The sequence below is a fragment of the Perna viridis genome, chromosome 7 (assembly GCF_037379345.1).
Source record: "Perna viridis isolate PV_CMFRI_1.1 ecotype Kerala chromosome 7, ASM3737934v1, whole genome shotgun sequence".
Taxonomy (NCBI): domain Eukaryota; kingdom Metazoa; phylum Mollusca; class Bivalvia; order Mytilida; family Mytilidae; genus Perna; species Perna viridis.
In genome coordinates, this window is record NC_142451.1 from 8693543 (window position 1) to 8719265 (window position 25723).

Sequence of the window (25723 nt, forward strand, 5' to 3'; positions counted from 1 at the left end):
ATTGTACCACAAGTTGCCATTCTACCAAAGGAAGGACAGGATTAATTTTGGGGAGTTGTTACTTGAACTTTTAAAATAAGGGGCCCAAAAAGGGGTCAGAAACAAGCATTTTCCTGAGCGATGTAGATACAGTAATTTGAGATCTCCTTGAAATTAATAAATGAAGTGTGTAACATCTTGTTATAGACTGTTAAAAAGTTTTTTCATCAAAGTTTCAAATGAACTTTTGTTCGGTTCCATAAACGAAGATATGAAAGTCGTAGCCAGACTGAATGATTGCAGAATTAACTTTGTTTCAGATGAAGACGATGTGGTAGATTTCATGATACACTATGACACTTTCTACCACTCAGCTTATATTGGTTTGGGGCTGAAAGACAACTACAAAGGCTTACAACCAGATCCCAAACACACAGGTATTTTGTTATCACTCAGTAAAATAAAAAAAGTTGTTTTTTTGTAACCCCATAGCAGTCATAGAACATAGATGTATGGGTTTTTAGCTCACCTGGCCAAAGGCCACATGAGGTATTGCCATCACTTGGCATCCGTTGTCTGTTAACAATTTTTCAAATTCTTCTCCTCTGAAACAACTGAGCGTAATTATATGAAACTTTGCACAGATGTTCCTTTGGGTATCTTGCACAAAAGTTGTGTTTAGATTTTTGATCCGTCAAAACATAAGGCCGCCATTACTGAAAATAGAACATATGGGTCAGTCTGTAGATTTCCTCGTACATCTTCAAAACTGTTAGGTTTAGCGAAATTCTGACACGGGGTAATAATGTCCAGCATGATGAGATTTATCCAAGGTCAAATTTTCATTTTAATCTGTCAAGCCATTTAGGAGTTGTTGCCCTTTTCCAACAGTTTTTTGCTATTTTTAATGTTATTTCATTCAAAAATCTTATCCTCTGACCCTACTTGACCAATTGGAACTAAACTTGATATGAATATTCCTCTGGGTATCTTGCATAAAAGTATTGTTAATATTGTTGATCAGTCAAAAGACATGGCTGCTGTTGCTAAAAATTGAAACATAGGGCTCGCAATGTAGTTCTTCGCATATATCTTCAAAACCGTTAGGTTTAGCAAAATTCTGACTCTGTTCAAGTGTCCAGCATGATGAGATTTATCTATGGTCAAATTTTCATTTTAATCAGTCAAGCCATTTAGGAGTTGTTGCCCTTTTCCAATGGTTTTTTGCTATTTTTAATGTTATTTCTTTCAAAAATCTTATCCTCTGACCCTACTTGACCAATTGGAACTAAACTTGATATGAATATTCCTTTGGGTATCTTGCATAAAATTTTTGTTAATATTGTTGATCAGTCAAAAAACGTGGCTGCTGTTGCTAAAAATTAAAACATAGGGCTCGGAATGTAGTTTTTTGCATATATCTTCAAAACCATTAGGTTTTGCAAAATTCTGACTATGTTAAGTGTTCAGCATGATGAGATCTATATGTGGTCAAATTTTCATTGTAATCTGTCAGGCCATTTAGAAGTTATTGTCATTGAAAAACAGAATTTACCCAGGTGAGCGATTAAGGCTCCTGGGAGCCTCTTGTTTCCTTTGTCATACCTCAGGTGGTGCTGTAGAATTCATCTTCCTGTTTATATTCTGTATTTCTCACCAAAACTAGTAAAGGTCTTGTTTACTAACTGGTTAAGTGGTCTATGACTATGTTTTATGAAAATGCACTATAGCTTTGGGGAACTTAAGTTAGTATTGCATGGGTGTGTTTACGTGGCAAAATATTAGTTTGCAGTTGTTGCATACATAGCATTCAAAGCAATGGGTATGCTTGTGAGCCTCGTTTTGCCATGTTGGGTATGCTAATGAGCCTGGATTTGGTTTGTTGATTGGGTATGCTTGTGAGCCTGGTTTTGGTATGTTGATTTGGTTATGCTAGTGAGCCTGGTTTTGGTATGCTGGGTATGCTAGTGAGCCTGGTTTTGGTATGTTGATTGGGTATGCCAGTGAGCCTGGTTTTGGTATGCTGGGTATGCTAGTGAGCCTGGTTTTGGTATGTTGATTTGGTTATGCTAGTGAGCCTGGTTTTGGTATGCTGGATATGCTAGTGAGCCTGGTTTTGGTATGTTGATTGGGTATGCTAGTGAGCCTGGTTTTGGTATGTTGATTTGGGTATGCTAGTGAGCCTGGTTTTGGTATGCTGGGTATGCTAGTGAGCCTGGTTTTGGTATGTTGATTGGGTATGCTAGTGAGTCTGGTTTTGGTATGCTGGGTATGCTAGTGAGCCATGTTTTGTTATGCCCTACACCTTAGCTTAACACTATTTATTTTGAATTTGAACTCACTGGAGGTGGATATTCAATTGTGTTTTGGAAGTTAATTAAGGACTGATTTCTTTAAGCTCACATAAATATTGTGCAAGTTTCAGAATCAACAGACTTTGGCTAGTTGGAAAAGAGAACTTATTTTAAAATTTGTTTATAACTTCAGCAAGTGAAATGCTTGAATCATGTTTACTAGCTGTCCATCAAGATTTAAATTAATTATAGTTCAGTTGAGTATTTGTTTTACTAACATGTCACACCATTATTATAGAAAAAAGCAAAAGCAGGTCTCCTAGAAGTAGTTCTGGAAAAAGTTTGAGCAAACCAAATTGGAAAAGCAGTATAGACCTGGCATTTAGGAATCAGCTAGTTACAAAATTGTGAGTAATGTTTTTCCCCCAGATTGTTATACCCCACATAAGTTATGGAGGGCATTCTATTTCAGAACATTTCATCCAATAGAGAAAATTTGAAGAACATTTGTATGTAGTGAATGACAATATGAAGTTGTGCATATTACAAGGAAATTTTATCACCTTATTTTGTTGGGAGTTTTGCCCCTGTGGACTTAGTTTACTGAAATGCACAACAAAAATATATCAAAGTGAAACTCATCATACAGTTAAAAGTTGCCTAATTTCCCTTGGGGGTATATAGGTTTCACCCTGTCTGTCCATCTGTCCAAATTAGTTAAAAGTATCTATGAAAAGTGTGTAGTCTATCCACCATAAAAATTGAGTCTAATGTGCATCATATATCCTTATCCATATTGCTTCCCAAATGAACTGGGTTCAACAAGCTATGGATTTATTAGTATATTAATAATCATGGCCACTGGTATTGTGCAAATTTTTATCTCAAGGAAGATTTTGATGCCAAGGAGTTTCATACACACAACCTGTCCTCCAAATGCATGTTTACTGAACTGAACTGTATAATAATATATATCAGATCGAGCAGTACATATCATGAAATATTTGACAGGAAAGTACTTTTATTTGCTTCTGACCAAAAAAAGCTGAGAACCTAGACATTTATTTTGTATGCTCTTAAGAATAGGTACATCAGTTGTAGTCAACTATGTTTACCCATGATTGTGTCTATAATAGTTTTTTATTTTGTTTGTTCGTTTTCAAAATCAGAAATAAGATTTCTGGTACCTCTTTTGCACATAAAAGTCGGAATTGGGAAAATTGAGTTACTGTGAGAAAAATTAAAAATTTTAAAATCTACTTTTGCAAATTTAATCCTAATGGATGTGGAACACAAATTACACTCCTATTATTTAATGGCTCTAGCAAAAAAAAAAAACATGTATCTAAGTTAGGCCCAAAGTATTGTTAAGATGATGAAATAGACTTCCTTTGCCCCACCTCCCCCCCAGAAAATTTAACTTAGCTTTGTACTATTTGTAATATTCATTGATATCTTTCAGTGTGCAAGCATTAGTTCCATCTTCATCCCCAATGGTTTTGATGAAGGTGACAACATACAGTACTCGCATAGAGCAGTTCACATTTGAGAAAGCAGTCTCAGGTATACAGTTTTTGGTAGTAGTGTTTTTGGATAAAAATGTTCAGATTTCAATTATAGGACATTAAGCATTCAATGATTATTTTATATGGTGCTAAAATTAATGGGTTCTACTGGATTTATAATCCCATTTAATAATATAATAATATTTTCTCAATATTTGGTAAGTGCTATTGATTTGCATATACAAGAAAAAAAAAGTTTTTATTGTAGATAATTTGTCTTTTTTCAGTCAATGAAAGTAAACTAATTTATTTATTTATTCAGTGAATATGTTATAACTGAGTTTTATTAGCTCACCCGGCCTGAAGAGTAATTCTGTAAATGTACTGGATGTTGAGAAGTAGAATAAAATCCTCCATGGTATTAAAACTTAACTGGAATATAAGATGTGGCAAGAAGTAAGAACCATATCTTTGCCACGAGACAAACTTTCATTTTTAATGATCAGTGTTAAATAACAGCCTCATTCTCATTGTATTTTTTACCTACTTTTCAAGCGTGAAGATGATACAGTTTAATATGTAAAAAGTTTATTCCAGACGGGATATGAAAATTTCCAGATTTTACTGTTATAAAAATCACAGATGTGGGTGGGTTTTTAGGGATGCAGTGGGGCCTGAGAACCTAGCATATTTCTTTTTTAGCCTGAACTACTTTTATTAAAAGATATGTCAACATGAATGTCAATCTATCTACTTTTTAAGTTGGTGAAAATTTAGTACTCTACTGTGAATTTTCTTGTTATTCTCTGTCACAAAGTAAAACTGTGTAAAAACTGTTTTAATAAAAAAAAAATTTTTTTCTTTCTATACACAATAGAAATAATGTGCAGTCAATAAAATAGTATTAAATAGATTTTGGCATGTTGTTGTTTTATTGTTTATCATGGTGTCCATTTAACAATCCCAGCACTCCTTAATTATCTTTTTCAACTGCAAATCAAATGTTTATAGTCCTTGTTTTGGGGCTACCAGAGTTACAATATATGTTATATTAGTGTCAACCTTAAATAGATCATAAATGTGACTAACAGTGTTCTCAAAATTTTAGCATCTTTCCACCATTCATAGTTACCATTAAATTGTCATTCACTACTCTAGTTACAACCACTGCCTTCTAAACTTACATATAGCAATAGCACCAAAATTTATGAGAGATTTGGCTTCAATATAATTGAAATTAGACCTATCAATTGTCGAATTTTGTCACTGCATGTAGGATCTAATAACCATCCATTCTACTTTCTGTTCTGATAACCTTTCTAATCTGCCATTCAGATTTCATTTTTCAAGATCTTCACAGAATTATTCAAAGGAAAAAAAACACAAAATTTCTTAACAGAAACTAAAATTACAGTGTTGTTAGATCCTACATTCAGTGACTGAATGGAATAATGGATAGATCTTGTTTTAACTAGATGGGTCTGAAATTGAATTGAATTGAGAAACAGTGCTTTTGTTGTAGTGTTACATTACATAATCATTAGTTACTAGTAGTTTATTGAGAAGATAATACCTGATTTTTCACTTTACTTAGGCTCAGTATCTTCACCTGATGTTAGATCAGCTATACTTAATAATGAGAAAACAAAAGAAACAAGGTATTGATAGTTTCCTTTGTACCTGATTACCTGCTAGTTGGTATTATTGCTTCTTGCTTGTTGTGTATGGGGGGTAAATTTTCATATAGTTTAAACTGTCAGTTTTTTAATCAATGCTTGGTCTGGGTTGACATGCAAGTACAAATATAATGCAAGAAGTGTGGGGAAACATCACTGCATACAATAAAATTATTTAAATTAAGAGGAAACAGAATGCATGAGTATATTGCACTTAACCAAAATATGTAAAGGGAATGATATTGAAGTTGGCTGGTTAAGTTCCATAACATTGATGTATGTGGGAATTTCTTGTTTGTATTTATCCTTAAAATATAATATAAATAGACTCCCCCTTCTTTTGTTTACATTGAATTGTTTTTTGCTTTTTTATATTATTACTGAAATACTAAACATATTAATTTATATCCACTGTTCCAGCTAAGAGAAAACTGCCTCCTGATTCAAGCAGTGCTGCAAAGTTTCCTAGAATGTCTTATGCTGGAGATTTCAAGAGAAATTACTCGCCAGATCAAAATCAATTGAGTTCCAGTAGCAAGTTTCAACTTGAACCCTACTTCGAAGGGCTTACACAGGTGTTTAATTTTTGTACAGTTTTTTATACCAGTCATTTGGTTACATCAGACATGCAACTATTCATCTAACAGGCAGAACTCGTGCAGGTCCAGCAAAAACAATTGTTTTGCAGGACCTAATGGCTGGCAAAATTTTGTCTGCATAAATCCTTCAAAACTTGAATATGTGTCAGTCTCCATTGTTCTTTATTAAGTAAAATTGTAATCCACTCTATTTAAGTAAACTGCTTCAAACAACATAACGTCAGAAACAAGTATTTTTATAATCTAGTCATTTCATACCATGTCCATTTCGATCCAAATAATTCTATATCCAGTATTGAGATAATCTTGCTCTTCATGAACGAGATATAATTTTTATATTTGAAGGTCAGGATATCTCATCATGCATTTCATTTTATTTTTGGTTTATTAGTCTGGCAGAACTTGCTAATCTGTCGGCTCCATTGTCTGACAAAAAAAAATGAAACTGTTTTCATTTCTGCTACATAAACGATTGGTAGATTGTCTATGGTATTCAGATGAAATGTTAACTTTTATTGACTAATTGAGTTGTGTCAGTGGTCTTGTTGTAGTTTTCTCTCCGCGAGACCGTGTGGCAGCTGGTCAAACCTTTATTGATTTTCAGCCAAGCAAGCTGCATATAGGAGATAAATGACAACTAGTTTGCTCAGTCAGAATAATATGTATGCCTACACATGGGACTTTGTTTCTGTGAGGTGGCGCTGTAAAACTTTGGCTCAACAGGTCAAGACTAGTGTAAAGAAGGGTCTTTTCTATTGATATATTGCTGTTGTCATGAAAGTGAAATGCATGAAATTTCTGTCTTAGATGTTCTGTTTGGTGTAAACTCCATTTCTATTTTTAAAAATTTCTGAACTTACCAGGGTTCGCAATAAGTGCTGGGACCAGCGATTTCGCTGTCTACTTTGACATTGGCACCAGCTATTTTGTTGCAAAAAAAAAAAAAAATGAAAAAAAAAATGTTTCATACATTCTTTTAATTACTGCTATAATCTTGGTTCCCTTGATTACTCTTTCATACATAAAAAATTGTGTCAGAAACCTTCGATCGTGGTGTTTATTGTAATGCAGATTAGTTTCTTTGATAACTTAATTTTTTTTTTTTTTTTTTTTTCTGTCGTGATCAGCAGTACGAATAAACAAACTTTAATTGTGGTTAATTTGGCACTTTTGTAATGGGTGTGATCGGTATCACAGATTCTGTATTTGGGAAGTTTTAGAATCAATTCAACATTTTCGGTCATCATTGACCAAAGCATGTCGCCCCGTGCAGGTCCGGGTGTTAAAAGAATAGGCCTGCAGCAGCGCTAAGCTTGTCGTAAAAGGCAACTAAATAGTGCTCAGAACCTTAGCCAGGGGCTAGGGTGCTCTGCCCACAGAGCAACTGGGATGTGTGCCCCGGGTGGTGGAATGGGGTACCCCTGGCGTGTTACATGCTGGGGTTGTCAGGCTATAATACTGAAAATCTGACCGCAAACCATAGTGGTGCACTATTTTGGGAAAGATGCCATGTTCCTCACACGTTAAAGAACCCTACTTTGGTATTCTCCTGGAGTAGGAACCATAGGGCTCCGCCACAGGAGGCTAAATTGCCCGACCCGACCCACCTCTCCCTATTTCCAGTGGCAGTCAAAATTTGTCGACCCCATTGTCCTTGTGTCCCATCCCTTTTTCATTTCATCATCATTTCATGTTCATTTTATCATCAATTTCATATTCATCGTCTGAATATAGCTGAAATATTGCTGCTCGGACATTAAACCCCAACAAACAAAACCAAAGCATGTCACAGTGCAAGTACAGAAAAATATCATCTTATTTTACTAAAAAAGCATAGATGGTGTGTATAAACAAATAACATCTTTCAATGACTTATGTTATCTTTTAGGTGTGATCAGGCCAAACTTTTTTGCTTCACTCGTATAGTTTTCAAAATCAATAAAAAGGTAGGGTCCAAATAAAAAATGTTTTTCCCACCCGCATACAGTCAAATCTGGAATAGCTTAGTGATATAAACAACATGCAAAGTAAGCCATATTGTGCAAAAAAAAAAAAATCTCATAAATTTTCAAATTTTAGCAAAATGAGCTCCAAAAAATGGGAATATTTGCATCAAGAATACATGATAAAAATCTGCTCAGAACAGCCCAGATGCCACCTCCTTCACTATAGATTTTCAAAATTTTCCGGAGAAGGACCTGCGGACCCTCCACCTACCAAGTAGGTGGGTACCCCTTCTCTGGCTCTCCCCTTAGCATCTTTGGCACTTGGTTCGGGCATAAGGGCCCTCAGTGGTGCCACCTACTTCTAATATTCTTCCACCTACTTTAAAACTTATTGAGAACCCTGTCGTACCTATTCATATAAGGTATATTGAAATGGGATGGGCACATCATGCATTGTCAAAGATCATAGTTGAAACACGTCGGTAACATTCCTTAGTTTCTTATTTTAATGTACCTGTATTGTTTACGTCAACTTTTGTAATGTCATATCAACAACTTGAATACAGTGAATGAACACGATTGCTTTTTCAGTATTTATTTATCAGCGAAGTACTAACCCTGAAACTTACCTTCACGTACTAATGGTGCAGCGAAGGGTTTGGAAACAGTAAAAAATGCCGGTCATTGACCACAAATTTTGCAAATGAACGACCATTTTCCAATATCGGACAAAAAAAAATTGTCAACCCTATAATTTACAGTCTGTGTGGTTTTATTAGTGAATAAACATCCTGTCTACCTGTCTCCTAATTGTTTATTGGAAATTAATTGACATGTTTATGTCAATTTTAGCCGATGTGCAGCTACCTGTGACTGTCATTTAGTTGTAACTGATTAGTTGTTAACACATGCAACCCTTTGCGTATATGAATTAAAGTGACTTGGAGAATTTTCATACATCTATTACTTTATTTATGAAGAAAAAGATTTACAAGATTGACATCATTTTCCTGCCACTCTTTCAGAGGTAACACAAGCACATGGTACTGGAACTACAAATCTGTCGCAGTTTGTAATTATTAATTGACCGATTGAATTTTTTTAACATAGAAGTCAACAAACCATTTAAATCAATATATGAAATGTATATTCACGATTTTCTTTCATAATTAATCAGGTGAGCTATTGTCATCACTTGGTGTCCGTTGTTGTAGTCATTAACAATTTTTCAAAACTCTTCTCCTCTATATATGTTGGGATTTTTGATCTGTCGAAAAGCATGGCCGCCATTACTAAAAATAGAATAAAGGTGGCAGATAGTAGTTTTTCCCATATATCTCCAAAACTGTTAGGTTTAATCCAATTCTGACTGGGGTAGAAGTATTTAGCATGATGAGATCTATCTGTGGTCAAATTTTCTTTTTAATCTGTTCTGCCATGTTCCTTGGGAAATTATGTATAGAACTGATGTGAATTTTGATCTGTTGAAAAACGTGGTCGCCATTACTAAAAACAGAACAAAGGGGTCAGACAGTAGTTTTTTGCATATATTTCAAAAAACCGTTATGTTTAGCCAAATACTTTCAATAGCTGAAATGATCCTTATTTTTGGGACTACAAAAGTTTTCAGGCATGAAAGTTGTCAGAGGTCTTCTTATAAGAGTTATTGCCTTTGACAGAGGAAAATGACAGGTTTTTTTTGGTTTTTTTTTATAGTTTTTAGCCAATGTCTTAAAAACTGTGATAGATTTAAACTTTCATTTACTGAAATGATCCTTATGACAAGTCTTATCAAAGTTTTCTTGAGTCAATATTGTTGGACAACTTCTTGTTTAATTAATTGCCCTTGAAAGGCAAAATTGAACAAGGTGAGCGTTACAGTCTCCTTGGAGCCTCTTGTTTCATCACTCAGAAGTTTTTGGCTGTTTGTGGATGTGATGTAAAAGTCTGAGAGATACGATGTTTTGTTTACATGTTAGAACACCCACATGTGATCGAAACCAAAATCATTCATTCATTCTGATATTTTGTAAAAGACAGAGTATGTTATGAAATAACACAAATTCCAATATTTATCATTAATAACTACATAAATTTTTTTTCTTAAAGTTTATTTTCTATCTGAGCATGTAAAAGACTGACACAAACGTCTGCTTAAGTTTGATAAAATGACCAGCATGGGCTGCCAAAATTTTCGGACCCTTGGGTGCAGCTCTTATCATTCCCCATACTAGCATTTTCTGGTTTTTTGACCCATCAGCCTGTCATTCTGTTCATGCTATTGACATAAATTGTTGTCCTCAGGATAGTGCTTCAATTTTTTTTCCCCGATTTCCTTTAAACTTTGGTAAATGGGTTAGCAGCTATTTATACCACCCACACACACATACAAAGTTGAGGGGTGGGCTATATAGGAATCACCCTGTCTGTTGGTCCACATTTCTTGTAAGTGCAACTCCTCCTAAACCACTCAGAGGAGTTTGATGAAATTCTATAGGAAGGCTGGGTATCATATGTGGATTTGCATGAAGGAATATAATTACTGTTGGATGGTGCCAGAATGAGATAATTCAAGATAAGGGTTTTACATCTGAAGCGGGAGGTATTCTGTAGGTGAGCTTGCTCATAGTATTTCTAATTTTATTAGACAAAATTAAAGCTAAAATCCCCCTTCACATGGAAGAATCTTTCTTAAGAATCCTTATGAATAACCAATTCTTAGTCATACACAAGCATTTGTATTTAACTTGTTGGCATCCAAAAATAATTCAGACATTCGCCACATTCATATTGATTTGCAAAAGGAGATAAAAAATAAATTTCCAAAAATATATACAGGAACTTCCACAAATTTTACTCGTGAAGAGTTTGCAAACCACTTTTAAACCATAAGTGAGGCATCATTAAACAATTGTAAGAACTCATAAGCATTTGCTAAACTGTAAAGTGTTTGGTTAGCTATTTTATGTGATTAATTTTTGAATGACTCTGAGTAGTTAACGATATTTTTTCGATGAATTAACAGATAAACACAAATTCAAGGGAACACTTTGCAAATATATACAAACATTTTGCTTAGGACAAAGAGGTTTAGTTGTCATGCCTGTGGGAAAAGAAGTAGGAAGAAATTATAGCTTACCTGGCCAAAAGGCAATGTGAGCTATTGCCATCACTATATGTCAGTCGTCATCCGCTAACTTTTTCAAACATCTCCTCAGAAACTGCTAAGTATAATGTAACAAAACTTTGCATGACTATTCCTTCAGGGATTTTTGTTCTGGCAAAAAACATGGCCACTGTTACTAAAAATAGACCATAGGGGGTCAGATTGTAGAATTTTGGAATTAACACCCAAAAAAAAGTTGAGTTTAGCCAAGGTGTGGCAGAGAGTAGAATTGTTCAGCATGATGTGATGGACCCATGCTGAAATTTTCAGAAAGTCTCAATGATGGGTGAATGAGTTAAGGTCCTGATATGGATTTTTACTGAACTTTACATTTTCAACTTAGAAAATCTTCTCTGAAATAACTGGATGGATTGAAACAAAACTTATCATAAATGTTATGTAGAACATTTTTAACAATCTGTGTGCCATGATTCTTTATTTTGCTAAAAACATGGCTACCGTTTTTAAAAACAGGCCCTAGGGGTCAAAATTCAGAATTTTGCACACAAACCATAAATAGATTGAACTAAAATCTGGAAGGGAGTAAAAAGTTGCTCATTTGCTTTTGTTACTTTGTATGTATGGTTTTAGTTACTTTATGTTCTTTGTTGTGTATGTCTGTTTTCCATGTCTGGTCTTTGTCCCTGGATTACATTCTTTTGATTACCACTGTAACCTTGGTTCCCTTGATTACTCTATCAGGGTGATGAGATAGACCTATGCCAAAATTTTCAGGAAGATCTGTTGACGAATGAGTTGTGGGCCTTGAAATGGATTTTTTTTAAAGAATTTTTGTATTTCCAACTTTGAAAATCTTCTCCTTCTAAATTACTAGATGGAATCTAACCAAACATGTTGAATGTACCTCACAATATCCTTAACATTCTGTGTGTGTGGATTTTTTATCTGGGAAAAATCATGGCCAATGTTACTAAAAATAGACCATAGGGGTCAAATTGAAGATTTTTGGAAATACTAGTAAAGAATGGGTTGAGCTAAATTCTGACATAATTAAATTCATCAGCATGGTGAAACAGACCTATGCCAATTTTTTTTAAAGATCTGTTGACCAATGTGTAGTAATTGGCCTTAAGAAGTCATAAAATGACTATGAGAGATTTATTTTATAACATGAAAATTGGGTATATAACTAAGATGCTCTCTATTGATTAAATGATTCTTGTGACAATAGTACAGTAGGGTCAAGAGTCCAATTTTAGAAAGCTAAAAAGACTTTTTTTTTTCAGGTGAGCAATTCAGGTTCTCTTAGAGTCTCTAGTTTGTATAATATTGACTAATTTCACTTGTTTAATATGTCAAATGTTCAGTTGAAGAATACATGAGCTATATGGCTTAAATTCTAAATGCAACTCATTTGAAAAATCATTACTGTTAGTAAAATACTTGGAACCAAACTGAAATAGTGGTAAAAACTCCTTAGGTTATTGTAAACCATTTGTGTGTTATCAGTAATCGCATTGCATTCACAATTATTTTTAACAATATCGTAAGCATTCGTAAATTGCTCGTATTGAATCGCAGTGAATCGTGAACTGGTATGGTAAATGCATGGCATTCATTCTTAGTAAATCCTGAAGTGATTGTTCTTACTCGTAACCAATCATAAACCACTTACAAATCATTCGTAAAAGTAGCTTAATTTGCAATTAATTGTGCCAGTTTTACAAATCCTGTGTATGTTTGAGATTCATAATGATTGGTAAGAAAGATTGGTGTTTTAGATTGGGTATAATACAAAATCAATTGATTTGCATGATATATACACTATTTTAATACCTTTGGGATAAAATCATATGTAGCAAATAAGTCATATTGAACAGCAAGATAAAATGATGGGGCCTATCAGGGTAGGCAGAATAAATGCATAATTCAACTTTTACAAGTCTGCGTTTTGTTGTTACATTTCTTTTTTTTTTCTGATATTTTCTTTTGATTTTGGTCAATATTTGTTTCCTCTTGATCCATGAACAACAGAAAATAACATTTTCAGAATTTTTTTTTTTTTTTTTCAGAGTGAGATAATATACTGCCTACTCTATGTATCTGTTAGAGTCCTGCAGGCCGGTAGTAAATTGTCAAATAGTTCCAATCAAGCAGTCATTCTTTGTGGTGGATTTCAAGCCCTAGAGCTTGCCATAAAATTTGATGAAAAGAACAGGCCAAAGGATAGTTTGGATAATTTGAAGACTCTACTAGCTACCTCAGTGCTTCCATTGTATCAGAATGTTCCATTGTTTAAAATCCTATCCTTGGTCTACTATCGTGCATTTAGAGTAAACTTCAACTTCCCATTAGCTTACGCTACATTCCTTACTAAATATGGTAGTCTAAGCATCAAAAGAGAGTGTATGATTGCTCATGGAGCACTGATGCAGAGTTCATGTCCAGATACCTCCACGATAGAGTTTGGTGGTATGTATTGTAAAGAAAGATAATGTTGGAAGACTGTAAAATTACCAGAGCTCAATCTGGCCACTGTGTTTCATTTATTATTGTGGATATCAATTTTAGAGGTTAGAGGAAAAAAGACATTTATTAGGTACTTGTATTTGTTGTTTGTGGGTCAAAATAACTAGAAAAAATATGAAAATCCCTCATTACGAATAAAAGTTCTGGGAAGTCAAAATCTTTTCAAATGAAAAAGCCAGGTCCCATTGCTGAGTCAAGAGCATCACAGTAGTTTTAATTTTTTTTTACATTTCAGTATCAAGATTGGAGAGTTATGACAAGCTGATGCAAATATTGTTAGTTGTCAATGTGTGTAATACTGAAATGGCAGACAAGGTAAATAATAAATGGATTTAATTTGAGTATGATATTTAAGGACAACCATAAACAAAGCCATCTTTCTATTACCGTATTTTTTGGACTGAAAGTCTATATTTTTTCAGCAAGTTGTCAGCCTCAACTTATCATTAAATTTGACCTATGTATTGGTATCTTTTTATAAAACTGCAAAACAAAATGCAGTTGTATATTGGTATGGGGCTGTGAAGTTAGTTTTCTGGGTTGTCATGGTCCATACACACTTTTTAGCTCTCCTGTCTTGAAGGCAGTGTGAGGTATTGTCATCACTTTGTGCCAGTTGTTGTCTGTCATTGTTATCTTTTTTCAAATGTCTTCTTTTCTGAAACTGTCTAACCGATTGGAATGAAACTTGGCATGGTTGTTCCTAATGGTATCCTGCACAAATTGATCATTTGAAATTTTTGAAATGTTAAAAAACTTGGCCACTGTTACTATAATTAGAACTTAGGGGTCAAAATACAGGTTTTTGGGCAAATAACTACAAAAAAAGATGAATTTTGCAAATTTTGATATGGGTTAAAGTGTTCACCATCAAAAGATGGACCTATGCCAAAATTTGCTAAATGATTTGTCACCTGAAGTAAGAGTTGTGGCCCCTGAAACAGATATTTTTGTTGTTTTTCACATGTACAATTTGGAAAATCTTGTCTGAATCCATGCTATAAAATTTAACTTGAGTTATAATTGCTCCTTAGGGTATCTTGCACAAACTGATCATTTAAAATTTTTGAAATGTTAAAAAAAATCATGGCTGCTTTTACTAGATATAGAACATACAAAATACAGTTATTTGCAAATAACTCAAAAACTATTGAATTTAAGCAAAATTCTGACATTGGGGTATATTGTTCAGCATCAAAAGATAAACCTATGCCATAAGTTTCAAACTGATTTATTACCCAATGTAGGAGTTATGGCCCATGAAACAGATTTTGTTGTTTTTGTTTTTTTCTTTTCTTAGAATATAGGGGTCGAACAGAAGTTTTTTGCATACATTTCAAAACCGTTAGGTTTATGGAAATTCTGACAGGGATTAAAAGTGTTCAGCATGATGAGATCTATCTGCAGGTCAAATTGTAGTTTTAATCTATGAAGCTATGTTGGAGTTACTACCCTTTTTAGTGCACCTGGTCGAAGGCCACTTGAGCTATTGCCATCATTTGGGGTCCGTCGTCGTTAACAATTATACAAATCTCTTCTTCTTTGAAACCACTTGACTAATTAAAACCAAAATTGGTATAAATGTTCCTTAGGGTATCCTGCATAGAACCGATGTGGGGATTTTTTATTCGTCAAAAAACATGGCCACCGTTAATAAAAATAGAACATAGGGGTCAGACAGTAGTTTTTCACATATATCTCCTAAACCGTTAGGTTTAGCTAAATTCTGATATGCATAAAAGTGTTCAGCATGGTGAGATCTATCTCTGGTGAAATTTTGGTTTTAAACTCTTGAGTCATGTTGGAGATATTGCCCTTTTTCAACGATTTTTGCTATTTTTAATGTTATTATTTTCAAAAATCTTCTCTGACATTATTTGATCAATTGAAACCAAACTTGGTACAAATGTTCCTTGGTATATCCTGCATAGAACTGATGTGGGGATTCTTGATCTGGTAAAAACATGGCAGATGTTACTAAAAATAGAACATAGCGTCAGACAATAGTTTTTCGCATATATCTCCAAAACTGTAAGGTTTAGCAAAAATCTTTCAATCGCTGAAATGATCCATATTATTAGGACTACAAAAGTCTTCGGGGATAAAAGGACTTTTTTTTTTACAGTTTTCTGGACAACTCCTTGTTAAATTTATTGCCTTTGAAAGCCAAAATTCAGACCATGTGAGCAATTCAGGCTCCTGGGAGCCTCTTGTTTGATGGTTTAAAAAGTCTGTATACTTTTTGGTGAAAATCAGTTTTAAACTTTTTGAGTTTTAAGACTTTGTCACTGAAATAGGGAGGGGGGTTTCACTTTTGTCAGACAACGCATTTTAGAGTTATTGACCTTGAAAGGCGAAAAATGATGTTTTTATCGGTTTTGAGCCCATATCTTGAAAATTATGATAGGTAGAAAGAAACTTTCAGTTGCTGCAATGATCCTTATGGTAAGGCTTACATAAGTCTGCAGGGATCCAGGTTGTGTATTGACTCCATGTTAGAGTAATTCCCCTTGAAAGGCGAAAAATGATGTTTTAGTAGATGCGAGCCAACATCACTGTGAAAGTACTGTTTGTGGGTATTAATTTTTGTAGTTAAGGGGAAAAGTTCAAGTTCGTGAATCCTTGAATTTGTGGTTTTGATGAACCTGTCATACAATCTAAAGTAAGTAATCCTCTTCGTTTGGAATCAAATTTTGTGGTTTACCTTACCCATGAAGTCCACGAAAATTAGTACTTTCACATTAGATAGAAAGAAACTTTCAATTGATGAAACGACCCTTTTGATAAGTCCTATTAAAGTCTTCTTAGCCTTGTTAGAATTATTGCCATTGAATGGCAAAACGTTATCTAGGTGAGCGGTTATGGCTCTTGGAAGCCTCTTGTTGCAGTGGCAGAGGACATATGGTTAAGAGTTGCTTGTAAAACAGAAGAACTTGTATATCTTGCATTCATCTTTTTTGTTTCTTTTTCTAGTTTCTGCATCACCTTGCCCATGTAAAGAATCCTGTCTTCACAATGAAAGCTGTAGAGTACTATATAGACTTCCTTGAAGAGTATCTTGCTGTAGAACAGAGAGCTATACTACTAGATCTGGTTGTGAAGTTCATTAAGGAAGGATCGGTTAAATCTTTCAGATACACAGTAAAGATTTTCAACTTCTTGAAAACCTACTTCGATCTGAATTGGAAACTGAAGTTATTAGTAAGTTATTGAAGATCTGGTCAAGTGTTTGTAAATTTTTCGATTCCCAGTCTCTGAAGGATATCTTGGATGACATGAAAATCTTTGTAGATAAAGAAGATGGTGGAATTCTTAATTCTGTTGAAAACTACCTAAAGGAAGATTGTAATCATAACATAGGATGTATGAAACTAGTCAAGATCTTTTACACTACCAAAGAATTGTTCTGTGTTAGAGCTTTACCCAAGATAGAAGCCAACAAGGAGAACTACACACAGGTCCTTCTTATGAAGCTCAGCACATACATATTACGTATATCTTCAGAATCATTGCTGAGTTGTGGGCCATGTCTGTCAATATTGTCAATGGCTTTGGAAGCTTGTAGGAAGAAATGTAAGTATGGAAAACAAGACCTGTGGAGCCATAAACATAAGGAGGGAAGCATTAAGCTTTACAGTCCAGACCAGAAGGAGACAAAGTACTTTGATTTGTTCTTCAGCCTGCTTTCCTCATCAGGAAATGAAGATAGCCTTAACAACCAGAAATTCATTGAACTTCTTAAGTCTCTGAAGCCTGTCCTTTTATGCTCATCTTCACTATTGGTACGATTTCTTGCTGCTCTAAAGAAGTCCAAAGTACCCGAAGAAGACATCAAAAGACTTCTTGGACAATGTGTTATTGATTGTTACTTCAATCATTTCAGAGGTGCAATGGACAACATACAGGCTAACAAGTATGACGTCTTGATTTCAGAAATGAGAGAAGCACGTCAGGTTGTTGAAACTTTTGTTGTCAATGGAAGGTCTCAGTTCCATGAACGTGTTGTTGAGTACCTGTGCAAGAACTTTTTTACGAAGCTAAAAATGTGTAGTATGATTCGGGAGGCCTTTCCAGAACAGATAGAATAGATAGATATCTGCTTGTATTATACTTTTTCATACAATGTTGTATGACATTCAAGGCATTTTTAGAACAAATGAAACAGATCGGATGTGTTTTTTTAACTATTGTGCTGAACTATTGCCAAAAGAATTGCCTGAGGTAATTCAAACAAATGTATGACAAAATGATGCATTTTAATTTTAGTGCTATATGATTCATGAGTCAATTTCTGATGATTTAACCTTAGTGCTTTCTAATAATTAGTTCAAGACTGTTAATGTGTCCAGTTGTGGCATGTACATGTAGATAACATACAAGACTGTAATTAAGTTCATGAATACCATATATGTTTGTGCTCTTAACTTCAAATGTGTTCATGTATAGTTTTTTTTTATATTTTTATACTTGTGTTGTGACAGTTTTTTTTTTTTTTTTTTTTTGGTTGTTGAGTCAAGAGTTTTATAGCAAAGTCATGCAAAGAAGTAGTCTACTAATCTTTTTATTCTTTTCCAAATGAAAATGAAAAGTAAAATTGGTCTTGTCAACTTAGTACCAAACATATTTCCTCACCATTATATTTATACCATCTGAAAACCATGTTTTATGATTTTTGTTTTACCATTAGGGAATGGAGGGACTGAAATGGGTAACAAATAAGTATTTTTTTTACATTTAGGAATTAAGGGAATTGAGGGTAATAAATAAGTATTTTTGTAAATGTAGTAGTCTTATCAGTTTTTAGTTGTCTTATTACCAAAGGATATGTTTCAGAAGAATCAGCCCTAAAAACTAATGTTTTAAATGATTTGATAAAAAGTACATTACCAACTGAATGTGTGCTTTCTTTGGTATAGATTTACACTGCTCAGTGCTGTTCATGATTGTGTTGCACTGAAGATCAAATATAAGCAAAATCAGTAATTTTAGCTGAGTTGTGAAAAATAGTTTATTTTAAAGACATTTAAGCAGAAAATTAACACTTGTCATAGAAATTTTTACATTTTCACTGTATTGAAAAAGTCATGCTATTATGTTGAGCATTTAATGACAGTCCAAATTTAAAGTTGAATGCGATGTTGTAATTTGCAAATTATTGTAATTGTGTATTTTATGATTACTTTTATGGTTTTTTTTTTATGATTTTTTTTTTCGTATTTTGGTCTGACAGTGAATTTGCCATTATTTTACTTTTTAACAGAGCTAAGAAAAAGTAAAATTTTATATATTTGATGTTTTCTCCTTACTGAGAACAATTGTCCTTACCATATTGATTTTTAATATTTTGAGTTTTTTATTTCATCATTTTAAACAGCACAGGTCCTAGTCATTTTCTTGTTCTATGATTTTATTGTCATTTTATTTTATCTTAATGTACTTAATCCAATATAAAGTATGAAGTAATAAACTAATGAAGGTATTTTTAAGGTTGACCGGACGTATTCTGGTCATTGTAGTTTACAAAAACAAATTTTATTTATCCCATAAACCAATGAAGTAGATTAAATCACAAAAATACTAAAGAAGATTGGTACTTGCACAATTATCAGTATGATATTTTTATTTATTTGTTACAATTATTTTTTAAATTGTTTTTATTATATTCATTTTTTTCCCTTTATTTACAGTGCATTCATGGCCTTAGAAATTGGCACACGATATTTTGTTCAGTTTGTTTTCACAAATACTTTTGTTATGCATTTTTAGAGTGAATTGCATGTATGTTAGTAGTTCAGAGTATAATCGATGTACTATAGATTCTGTATGATTTATGTTATTTTTCTCTCCTCTCAGAAGCTGACAGTGAGTTGGTTAACGATAGTTTCTGTACAGGTGATGATTTAAGTTCAACTCTTTTAAAATGAGATATTCAACATAAATAATAAAAACCTCCACAAAGGATAAACTTCTGATTCCCTGTGGTTTATAAATAAGATGGGTACCAGTGGCTTCCTTTGAAACTACAGGTGCTGATGTCTTGAACTTTATAGCATTGTTGACATCCAGGCTGTTACATACAACCCACCATTTGGAGAGTGTAACCTTTTAGGCTGTGTGGAAAGTGGCAAGAAAATTTTGGGGTAGAATTCGTGAAAAATCAAAAATAACATTACCTTTATTGTGATGAGGAGGGAGTGTACATTCAGTACACCTTTACTGGGATCCATTCATAATTATTCGTTGTAAATATGTTATAGTATTAGAAGTTAGTTGATAATTTTGGCATACGCCTGTACATTTACCTCATTAGCAAATCAGCTTTCAGTAGAATAGACTAACTGTTGTTAGATGAACTATAAGGTCAGTGATAGAGAGTTAAAGGATTATTCTTCCCGCTGCAGTCAAAAATGAGGAATAGTTTCCAAAAATATGTTCAAGAATTCATATTTGAATTCTGATGACATATGAATTTTGATGATGTTGAAAATATTAGAATTAAAATTGGTGCAAGGCAAGATATTATAGCTTTGATTATGATAGCTTGTTATACTGAGCTTTTTCTTCTGTCTTTATTGCTTTTTTTTTTTAGCTGACCTGGCTGAAGTCCATGCAAGGTGTTGCCATCACTTGGCATCCGTCGTCGTCGACAATTTTTAAGAACTCTTCTCCTCTGACACTACTTGACCAATTTGAACCAAACTTGGTATGAATGTTCCTTGGGGTATCCTGCATAGAACTGATATGGGGATTTTTTATCTGTTGAAAAACATGGTCGCCGTTACTAAAAATAGAGCATAGGGGTCAGACAGTAGTTTTCACATATATCTCCAAAGTCTAGCTAAATTCTGACATGGGTAGAAGTTTTCAGTTAAGCAAGATGAGATCTATCTGTGATCAAATTTTCATTTTAATCCTTTAAGCCATGATGGAGTTACTGCCCTTTTTCAACAATTTTTGCTTTTTTTTTTTAAATTTCTTTCAAAAATCTACTCCTTTGACACTACTTGACCTATTGGAACCAAACTTGGTATGAATGTTCCTTAGGGTACCCTGCATAGAACTGATGTGGAGATTTTTGTTCTGTCGAAAAAACATGGCTGTCGTTACTAAAAATAGAACGTAGGAGTCCGACAGTAGGTTTTCGGATGTATCCTTAAAACTGTTAAGTTTAGCTAAATTCTTTTAATAGCTGAAATGATCCATATTATTAGGACTACAAAAGTCTTCTGGGATAAAAGTTGTCAGATGATTTCTTGTAAGAGTTATTGTCCTTGAAAGGGGAAAAAGGACTTTTTTTTTAGTTTTCAGCTAATATCTTGGAAACTATGATAGAAATTCTTCTTGAATTTACTGCCCTTGAAAGACAAAATTCAACCAGGTGAGCATTTCAGGTTCCTGGGAGCCTCTTGTTTCATTAATCTTCAAGTTTCAATTTTAGTTTACAGTTGATTTAAGCTGAATCATAGATGGAAGTAAGGAAAAAAAATGAAATGCACAGAAGTGAAATCTAAATTATCACGATCTATAACTTTCACAGAATCGATATTCCATTGTGCAACTTACGATCTAAATCAGTCTGCAGATCTAAATACTTATATTTCTGATTTATGGAACTGGGGAATCAATTTAGTGGGCATTGTGGTAATGAGAGGTTTGCTTTTTATTAGATAGTCATAACAAGACTATTTTTAGTCTCACTGATATTGTTAAAGTAAATTTATGTTTAAGTTTGTTGCAAGGATTATTGATTTTCCTTCTCATTTTGACATCTGATGTACTGTTCTGAGGTCATCTGTATGTTCACTTGATGATATTGTAAATGTATTGTTTAAAGTAAGTGCTTACATTTTTTTTTCTTTGGTGTACAATGCATTTTTGATTGATTGGTGGTCTTGATCAATATATTTTAGTATATCCTTATAAGCTCACCCGGCCCTTTTGTGAGCGATTGCCATCACTTGGCGTCAACCGTCATCAACAATTCCAAAACAATTCTTTTCTGAAACAAGTGGGCCTATTTGAACCAAACTTGGTGTGAATATTCCTAAGATTATTCTGCATAGAACCCTTGTGGGGATTTTTTTTTATAATTCCAATAACATTGCCACTGTAACTATAAATAGAACATAGGGGTCAGCCCTATATTCCCAAAACCGTTAGGTTTAGCCAAATTTTGTCATTGGGTATAAGTGTTTAGCAGGATGGGATCTATCATCGGTCAAATTTGATTGTAAATCTGTAAATCTTATCGAGCCAGATGAGCTGTTCAGATCAAACTTCTTTAAAAAATCCATGGCCGAAATGAGAGAAATTTTTGTTTTTTCATAATTGATTTCTGATTTAAAGGACATATGGCTGCTGAGTTATTTTTTAAACAAAATTCAAATAAACAAAAACAAAAATTGCTCACTTTTTCTAGTTTTAATGATCAAGGAATAAGATGAAATATATAAACTGAGTCTTTCTTTTTTAGAAACTTAAATCTTACTGCGCTTGCCACATATATAGACAGAGTGAACATATTTAGTCGCAACTCGGCTTTTGGCATGCATGCTAATGCGTGTAAAGTTCTAGTCATCGTAAGAAAATAACCAGTATGTGACACGTGCTATGATAAACATCCAGGATTTATGAATTTGTAAAATCCAGCGCAAATGAGTTAGGTTGTGCTAGTTCATACAGTCATTTATATTCATGCTATCGTAGGTCAATAAATATTGCATTATACAGTTGTTTTCATCATTTTTTTTTCTGAATCCAGAAATATTTTACAACCCTATTGATACAGAAGACCAAGTGTAAGTTAAGTTGAAATATTGGTTCTGTCCGACTTGCCGTAACGCACTGTTCTCCAATTCGTCCTCGTTAGTGGATTTTCGTGTGAAAAATAGAATATTGAAGGGTTTGTATGAAACATGAACGTGAAATGAGTGTATGATTAATATTTGTTTGTGAACTCGAAATGCATAGTTGATTAACTATTTAGGAAACAAACTTAAATTCCACATAAAACTTGAGAAAAATGCTTGTTCAGTGAGTTTGTCGCATTAGTTTTGTTGACTCGAAATGAATTATCGTTTCAAATGTTTAGCGACCGCTACTTTGAAATTTGTCGACCATTTTGTATATTCACCAGAGGAATACATGTGTTCTAGAAAATCAGTTGACAGACGAGTGTCAATATTCCGTTCTCAAGATCAGTTTTGGAATGTTTTTGTTTATACGGTGTGTTTATTGTTTCTGTTTGCCTGTGCTCAGTTCTGTAGATGACGCACCCCGCCCCCTTGATTTTGCATAAGTAATTTGCTGCAGACTGGGAACTTGGGCCAGTAATATTATCACTGTCTCATTTCAGTTACAGTCGGCAGTTGCTCAGTTTTACATATAGCAGATGGAGTTGGTTGGCTGTTCTCATTTCCTCCATTTGTTGAGATATTTAACAAGAACACAGCGAAAAGTTTTTTTAAAAATATTTCCTCCCTTTTTAGCTCACCTGGCCCAAAAGGCTATGTGAGCTCTTCTCATTATTTGGCGGCGTCGTCGTCGTCTGTCGTTAACTTTTCTTAAAAATCTCTGAAACCACTGAACAGAATTTGACAATACTTGGTGACAATCATCCTTGGAGATGTCACAAACATTACAAATCGCAACTCACAAAATTGTATCTTATGGTCCCTTGTCACAAAGAATAAACACGGCCGCTGTTACAAAAAAAAAAGAACATAGGGTTATCCCCATTTAGTTTTGTTAATATCTCGTGAACCATTGCAGATAGAAGAAATGAAACTTCTTTGCTCTTTGACACGAAGAGATTTATCTTCTCAGAAAATTTTAAGATAATCGATTTACTAATTTTGGAGTTGTTGCCCTTTTTGTTTTGCTAATTTTACTCTTAATGTATATTGAGAAAATGTTCAGTATTTCATTATCTGTTTTTGGTGCAAATTAAAAAAAAATCCGTTGTCCCTACTTGGAATTCTTTCCCTAGAAAGTTTCATTTTTGACATTTTATCCATTATTGCCTATTATTTAGGAAACGAGAGCAGACTGATGATTAATCCAAATTAATAAAATGTTAGTATTTCAATATCAATTTTTGGTGCAAAGGTCGGAAAAATATGTTGACACGACTTGGATTTGTGGCTCTTGAAAGTCATTTTTGACGTTTTCATCAGTTTTTGCTTATTATTTTAAAAAAGAAAGCAGACAGATGGTGCATGTAAACTGATAAAATGTTCAGTATTTCAATATGTTTTTGGTGCAGATTTCAGAAAAAAAAATGTGTTGACCCTTCTTGGAGTTGTGGTTCTTGAAATTGTTATTTTTGACGTTTTAATCAGTTTTTGTCTATTATTTAGAAAATTGATTATAGATGTAAATTTAAAAAATACATATGAAAAGTATAAGTAGATCTATGATGGGTGCAAATTTTGAAGGAAAAAAAAATGCAATTTCGAAGATTTTTTTTTGGCACTTTTATCATGTTATTCTGTTAATTTGTTTTTGTTTGTTTGTTGGGGTTTAACGTCCGAGCATGTTATTCTGTTAACATAAATAGAATGATGATTAATATTTGAATGTTCAGTATCATGAAAAATATCTGTGCCAATTTGGTTAAAGGTGTTCGACCACTTTTAGGTTTTGCATGTATTCAACTTTTTTTTTACCGCTATAACCTTGGTTCTCTTGATTACTCTTTAAGCTATTAAACCAAGTTTGAAGACAGAAACAAGAGTCGTGTACTGACAGAAGGTCAGTAAATGCATCGAAGAATTATTTCTTATTTCGAATAGCCGTACTTATGTAGAATGGTTTTATCCAACAATTAGTAGCTGCTGTATATCGACTTAATAGCGGACACTGGCCATCTACCGAGAAAGGTTAAAAAAAATCGGTTTCGTAATTTCGGTATTGTTCCATATAACAAGATATAACAAGAGTGGATGTTACGATATTGGTTGAATTGAGAGCGACATTGGACAGATAATTTCCAATTAATCTCATCGAGTATAGTCAATGACAGACACGCCACCTTTTATTTGTTATGGTTTCTTCAGTACAAATTGCAAGAAAAGAGAGCATGTCAAATTTTACCAGAAATTGAAAATCTGTTTTGCTGTTATTGGACTTGATGCATAACTTTATAAAAGTTAAGCACAGATAAACCTGAGTCCAAAGTTATTGATGCATGAGACTTGTGGAGGTCGATCTTCAAAGTGGAGGACAAATCGAGCGAAGAAGCTGTTGAGGATTATAGACTTTCTTAATACCACTGGAACTGTGTGATTTATGTGAAGCGTTGTAGCACTTTTTTGTTTTTTGTTCTTTGTTCTTTGTTTTTTTTTGTTTTTTTTTTTGCGGAAATTGAAAGTTGTTACTGATCATTAACACATAATGTAAGTAAGAAAATGTTCCGTATCAAAAGAAAATGAAACTTCATAATTACTTTATACACTTTGCAAAATTTAAAGTTCATGTAATAAAATAGAAATATTTGTAGTCCATTTGAAATCACTTTTTGGTAACCATTTTCTCGATCAATTGTCGGTTCCTCCTGGGCACACTACAATCATCTGATGTTCGGGCATTTATTTCCAACGGACAAAGTTTCACTATGGGTCTGTTGGTCACTCCACATTTAGTACGAACTATTGCAGATCTCGCCATATCATCTCAACCGCGCATAAGGTACTGTACAACACCAATGTTTCATTGAATTTTTGTCGATTATCACCATCAGCTTTGTGAAATTCAAGAAAGGAGGTTAAGTATTCTCTTTCCCATCTAGTTTGAAGATACGCCAGTGATTTCTCTCTGGCGTAATGTTCGTTTCACAGCACTAGAAACAGTTAACGATTTTGGTGAGAACTCGCATAGGTCCTTTGACGGATACGGCTGTGCCCTTAATCTACGTCCATACAGAAGAAGAGACGGGGTGAGGGGTTCTGGATCTTTGTCATCTGTTGAGATGTACGTCAATGGTCTGTCATTTAAGGTGCATTTGATTTCTGTCACGATAGTATGTTACATATTAGTCTATAAGTGCCCTTCCTATTTTTTTCTAAAGT

At 33.8% G+C, this 25723-nt stretch overlaps 1 protein-coding gene across 1 annotated transcript in view; it reads left to right on the forward strand.

The window, feature by feature from the left end:
* LOC148611199 (uncharacterized) overlaps positions 1-22382 on the forward strand; it is a 47244-nt gene extending 24862 nt beyond the window's left edge. The window contains 10 exon segments of the mRNA XM_088595229.1: positions 300-416; positions 2572-2680; positions 3736-3836; positions 5373-5436; positions 5703-5734; positions 5875-6029; positions 13199-13598; positions 13891-13970; positions 16629-16791; positions 16794-22382. Of these exon segments, the coding sequence (XP_088451355.1) occupies positions 300-416; positions 2572-2680; positions 3736-3836; positions 5373-5436; positions 5703-5734; positions 5875-6029; positions 13199-13598; positions 13891-13970; positions 16629-16791; positions 16794-17743 (2171 nt within the window). The 3' untranslated portion in view covers positions 17744-22382.
* Positions 22383-25723: the final 3341 nt, after the last annotated feature.